Source organism: Pteropus vampyrus, unplaced genomic scaffold (assembly GCF_000151845.1).
Source record: "Pteropus vampyrus isolate Shadow unplaced genomic scaffold, Pvam_2.0 Scaffold234, whole genome shotgun sequence".
NCBI lineage: Eukaryota > Metazoa > Chordata > Mammalia > Chiroptera > Pteropodidae > Pteropus > Pteropus vampyrus.
Window position 1 is genome coordinate 844,594 of NW_011889015.1, and position 6,467 is coordinate 851,060.

At 40.5% G+C, this 6,467-nt stretch overlaps 1 protein-coding gene across 1 annotated transcript in view; it reads right to left on the bottom strand.

Annotated features, from left to right (window-relative positions):
• Positions 1–5,545, bottom strand: part of FGF10 (fibroblast growth factor 10) — a 71,886-nt gene extending 66,341 nt beyond the window's left edge. The window contains exon 1 of the mRNA XM_011373884.1: positions 4,977–5,545. Within this exon, the coding sequence (XP_011372186.1) occupies positions 4,977–5,316 (340 nt within the window). The 5' untranslated portion in view covers positions 5,317–5,545. The remainder of the gene's footprint in view (positions 1–4,976) is intronic.
• Between the last annotated feature and the right edge of the window lie 922 nt (positions 5,546–6,467).

Below are 6,467 nucleotides of genomic sequence, written 5' to 3' on the forward strand. Positions count from 1 at the left end.
AACTAGAATAAGGCTTTCACTCTAAACTGGATAGTAAAAATGTAGAATAAATAGTCATACAATGGGGTTTCCTTCATTCTATAAGACATGCTTCTTTTTCTTTTAAATTTTGTGCTTAAACATCATTTTAGACATATTTTGAAAGAATTGTCCATACATCTGGGCAATAGATAGATTACTGTAGTACCCAAGACCTAAAGATTGGTGTTTCTGAATTCTCATACTCCAATATTGGCATGTGATTTCTGCCAACCGTTTTCTTGGGTTTCTTCTAGTAAATGGTTATAAATCATATTTATGAAGAGGAAACTCTCTGTAATTGTGTATTTTTAATGGATTTATGATAAAGCCATCAAAGTGGAGGGTCCATATGGTAGGAATGCAGTAAAGGTAACAGGACCAGTGTCACGTAAGCATTAAATACAGTGCCTTCCACCTTCATAAATCCTTGATGCTCAGAATTAAATGCTGCTGGTTATAAATTATGCAACCACACTCTAGATACAACCACAACTTAAATAAGACACCAGGGGAAGCTGTAAGTTGTATATTGGTTTTCTTCCCAGGAAACTGTTGTATTATTTTTAGGAGATAATATTCAAGTCCCTATTTTCCTCAACAGTTATTTTCTCAATTTAACTCCCTGGTTAAAAAGTAAAAATGCAAGACAATAACCTTTCTTTTTTATGTGGTAAAGTAACTTTTTGATTTGCAGACTCATTTTAAAGCTTTTCATATCTATCTGTCCTCTATCTTTAGGTCTTTAAGTTTTTGCTGCTTTTGGAGTCATATATCAGAAGTCTGCAGCAGTCTAATTTCACACTGGTATTTCCAATTAAATTATTTTATTACATGTGGGAACAATTAAACATTTGGCCCTCAGTTGTAAACAATTACTGTATACTGTGACATTCATGGACTTTTCTTAAAGAGTCGTATATTTCTAATGTCCTCTTTTAAAATGAATGAGATCGATGTATGTGTATTTTGTATATTCATAAGCAATTATATCCCCAACATAATATCAAAAGAGATAGTTCACCTAGAGAATGCACAGAGTCTGATACCATGTAGCTGCATGCAATGATATTTCTGTTTCTATTCCACTGTTGGTATTCATAGCAAGAAGCAATAATGTTTTCAGATAATTTGATTTTTAGAGTTTTGGGGTGCCTAATTCTACTATATTGGTATTAGTGTTGCCAGTGGCAAACAGGTAGAAGAAAAGAGGAGCAATGTAACCCAATAGACTTAGGCTTGAATCCCAGCTCTGCCAATTTCTAGTTGATGACCTCGGATAATTTACTTTTTTCAGACTTAGTGTTCATATTTGAAAAATGTAGATAGTTATTTCTAAATTATAGGACTATTGTTAGCATTAAATGAGATATATATTTGAAGAAATAGAGCACATAGTACATATTCAGTACATATTGTTTTCTCTATTGTCTCCCAAACTCCTTTTCTGGAAAGATTCATAAGCATGGTGGCTTTCCATTTCGAGAATATCCATCCTTGGCTGTTTCAAGTTTAGAGATACATTTTCTTTTCACTAGGCTCCCCTTTTCTACAAATGACGACCGTGGGAGAAGCCCACAACTGTTTTACTCATGTTCAGAAATAAGTCCACCAATCCCAGTTGCAAGGGTACCTAACAGCTGTATCCAGCCTTTCTAGGAGGCCGGAACTGGAGCCGAGTGGTAATGTTTCAAGGGCAAAGCTCTAGATGTAAAGAATGATAAAACAAGCCTAAATGAGCCTGAACATATCTAGTGACAGATACACCACAGCTATTCTAAATTATTCAAGCTTTCTCAGACTTCTAGCAGAAGAAGCATAATTCATCTCTGCTCCCTTTATTCTACTTTCTTATAATGGCTAGGAAGAAAACAAAAAATACCCCCTCCCCACCAAAAAAAGAAACTATAGTAATCACCCGAATTGAGAAGAGTTTTTTTGTTTGTTTGATTGTTTTTTTAGCATATGTAATATGTTTAGAGCCATCAATTTCTGGAAACCAGCTTTGGAGGCAGAAGTTAAAAATGATTTTGCAATGTTTATGGGTGATTTCTTTACTTCCCTTTGGTAGCATTTTGCTGGCAAAAAGCCAGGAAAACAGTTGTTTAATTACCCAGGACATTACAAACATATAACCTCTTAGATAAGCTGTTACTGTATTTTAGCAGCAATAATACTAGGGTCAAAGTAACAAAGAAAATTAAGCTTCAAATAAGCAAACCTCAAAAGAACAGCTTTGTGTATTGAGAATAATTAATAACTTGTTTAGGAAAATGTTACTGAAATGTGGTTTTTGGACAAGGAACTGACACTCTTCAGAGGTTAGATACCCTAATATTTAACAGGCTGCCATTTGGTGGGCTGGCTGGCTGGTTACCCTGTAGGCATGGCAAAAGTTTGTTCACATGTAATTATGCAACATTTAGACAATATCTTAATGATACCATGTAGTTCAGCTGAATCAGTCCAGCTGGAAGTTGTAGCAGTGTTCTGATTAACCGGCCACATGTGGAATTAAAGCTTTTTAAACCTCTCCTTTTCACTTGCTATGTCTTCATACAGATGTTCTTGGAAAGCTTAAATTATTTATGGCTTGACATTATTTAACAGAGTAAGACCCGCCCCGTTTCATTTTCAACCACTGATTAAGATTGCATTACTATATAAGATATTGTAATTTTAACAAGAACTATTATTATACTTCATCTTATGGAAGAGATAGTAGTATATTTGGGACAGTTAGAATGGAAATTTTCCACACTCAGTTTTATGCAGTAAAAGTTGTATACTTTTTTTGCAGATAATTCTTACTGTAACAATATAATTCAATGTGTACCCTCAAAATCATTTTACTAAATCATTAATAACATATCAGAAAATAGTAATTTAAGTTGCATAAATTAGCGTAGATTGTCCCGTTACATCATAAAGACACTTAAAATAGAGCAATATCATGTTAGTGTCAAAAAAAGTTTGCTCAAGTTAAATTTTGCTAAAATTTTATTATATTTCTTTGAGTTATCTCCATGAACTAAAAATACAAAAGAAGAATTTCAGTCCCTGTGAATTATATATTTTTTAAACCCTCAAGCTCACTCTTCAGTAAGTGTTTGAACCACTTCTTTCCCATTATCCTACCTGGATGACACCACAACTATTTTGTTTTAGAAGTGAACAAAGGTATTAAATTTATAATCAATAGCCATAAAATCTAAAAGTGGTACCTAATGAAGTCAGGCAACAATTATTATAATGATATTATTTCAGCCACTTTCTGTGAATCAGAATGGAAACAAATATATAGATAATTGGCTATCTGATATCTTTAGTATTAAACATAAAATGGGATACTCTAAAATCTTTCTACAAATATAATTACTTGTAAACATATTGCTAATTTTAGTAAATGGAAGCAACAGCTGAGGAGGAACAGAAGTTAGTGCTGAATGTGAGTGCCCAAATAAGAAAACTGTCTTAATTCTTGTCAATCTTTATTTAAAAAGAAAATGCTAAGTTCTGATTAATAGTCTTTCCCATTCATACCAGATACTTTCCTTACCAAGGAATCTTGCAATGTATGATCCATGTATTTAAGGTAGCTGGCAAATATGTTTTAAATTCCCATTCAACTGACACAAAAAGGTTCCTTTAAAAGATGACTTGAAAGTACCATTGAAATAATGCTAAATGGTCATTAAAGACATTTAAATGTCATTGCCTACTATCTTCAGTGTGCCATTACATAGCCTCAGGATCCTTTCAAATAGCAATCAATAGAGGATGAATAAGCCTCACCACTTGAAAGTAACTAGGAAAGGAAGCCAACAGTAATCTGGCTTTTGCTGGACTGATTCAAGAGACACAATATCCACTCCTCTTCTAGTTCTCCCTCCTCCTACCCAACCCACAGACCAGCAAGCAAGAAAGAAGAAACAGAGCTGAAGGAGAAAGAGAAAAATGAAAGAGGAAAGAAATCCAGAAATTCAAGGCATAATTTGTACTGAGGAGAAAATCCTCATCCTATGGGATAAACTATTATAGCCATGGAAACAGACTTATGACTTTTACTTTGAAAATAAAAGAATGACAATGAAATTTGTGTGAGGTCTGTGTGAATCCAGTCCCAGATGTTTACAATGCTGTAGTAGTATGGCTCTGCAATATGAGAGGTTTCAGAAGAAATGAGTACAACAGGACACAACAAAGCAGCGCATATGCTATTGACAATGCAGACATGAGCATCATGTTACCAAGAGAGAAGGCAGGCAGAAGACAAATAGCAGCGGTGGTGCGGGAAAGCTAACTTCATGGACTGCAATCACTCAAGCCAACATGAGGGAACACCCCCCCCCCCCCCCCCCCCCCGCAAAAAAAAAAAAAAAATTAAAACCAGAAAAATGTTTTTGTTCCTAACTAGAGAGGTGGTGGGGTAAACGAGTGGGGGTGGCAAGCGAATGGAATTGACTTTTCTCTCTTAAATAAAGTTCCCATAAAACCCCTATAATTGACAGTGGATAATTATTTTCAGCTTGAGGAAACTGTCCCAAAACTCTTAATAAGATTGCTAGCAAAAAGAAACAAAATGTGTGTACTTGAGCCATTTCCAGAAGGGAGGGAAAGGAGACCTTGGGAGGATGGTTGGGACAGAGAGGGGCATCAGTGAACTGCAACAACTCTCAGGCGCCCTGCGTGGTCAGGCGAGTGACAAGCCAGAGAAGGCGGATAGGGTGGCAAGGAGTCGGGGGTGTAGAGGGAGCATGCCGTAGGGAGGGGGTGCGGCTGCACAATGTATACACAGGGCTGGGGGGGGGGTGATTTAGTGTGAAAGTATTCCACTTAATCATTTTACAGGGGTTGGGGACGTAAATATTTAGCTGGCCACATCTGGAACAGATTTTCCCCCCTTGTGGGGTGGGGGTGGATAACTGGAAGGAGGGGAGCGTGCATTTGTTACTTACTGTACGGGCAGTTCTCCTTCTTGGTACCGCTGACCTTCCCGTTCTTCTCAATCTTGAGAAAGTACTTAGTGAAAGAGAATAGCTTCCTCCAGCGGACATCTCCTTGGAGGTGGTTGTAGCTCCGCACATGCCTCCCCGCACTGGAAGGATTGGAGAAGGAAGAGGAGGACGAAGAGGAAGAGGAATTGTTGGTGGCCTCTGGTGACACCATGTCCTGACCAAGGGCTTGGCAGGTGACAGGGACAGAAGACACCAAGAACAGCAACAAGAAGCAGCAGCAGCAGCAGCCGGGCAGGTGGGGAAAGGCTGAGGCACAATGTGTCAGTATCCATTTCCACATTGTACTGAAACTCTCGGCACTGGAAATTGTCTTATCAGAAGGAACATACTGGAAGGGTAAGACCTGGTGCGAGGCAAGGAGACAGCTGGAGGTGGCGGCCGCTAGTTAGCTCCCTCTGGGTGCAGATGTGGCCAGAAATGAATGCACCAACATCCATAACTCCTTGGAAGGACCGACTGCCTTTCTGGGATCCGCTGCCGCTATGCGCCTCTCAACTCTCCGGGTGAATGGTGGACGTGGGTGGCCGCAGTAGCAGGAGCTGTTTGGTGGCGGTGGTGGAGTTGGTCACCAGTGCTCTTCACTCCCCCAGGGGTTACTTTGTTCTCTTCTTCACTCCTTTCTTTACCATGTTAGATGTAAAACAAACAAACAAACAAAAAAGTCTGAAAAACAGATGACAGCACAGTGAACAAAACCCAGAGGGGTCAACAGTGGGAGGCTCCTGGAGAGATCTGCGCCCGTCTGCGGCTGGCACTTTCTGGTCCCTCGCCGCAGAGTCCCAGACTGCTAGCCAGTTCTAAAAGTGCGTCCCTTTAGAGTTGTCAGAACTGGAGGCAGCTGCCCAGTCGCCGCTGTTTTCTTCTCCCTCTTGCTTTCTCTTTTTGGTGGTGCCTGTTGGTTTGAAGCCGGCAGAAAGTCACTTCTTGTTTGGGGGGATGGCGGTTGGTGTTTTGTTTGGCTCTATTCCCCCCACCCCCTTTCTTTAGAAAGCCCGCTTGTAAACAGGTTGAAGTCTGGAGTCTAAATGTCAGTGATTCTAAGCCAGAGGTGGGCTCTGCCTCTGCTGGTCAAACCTCATTTGCAGGGGTGGAGAAGCAGGGGGAGGGGGTCAAACGGCGGTGGGACATCTGAAACCCTGGGCTGCTGGGAACGCCAGGGAGAGGGAGGAGGGAGGGGGCCGAGAATAGGGAGAGCCGGGGAGCTAGAGGAGAGCACGTTGCCTCTCTGCGGAGCTGGGGGTCTGCTAGGTCCCTTCTTTGCTCCACCGCAGCCGCAGCCTCCGCCCCGCTGCGCCTCCAGCTCCGGCTAATTGCTGCAAAAGCGTCCTTGTGCTCACTGCTGCGCAGGCCACCGGCGCGAGCTATATCCTCAGGCTTTCCAAATTTTGCTGTCTTCCAGCCTGAACCAATCCCCTCTGGGGAGCCCCTTTC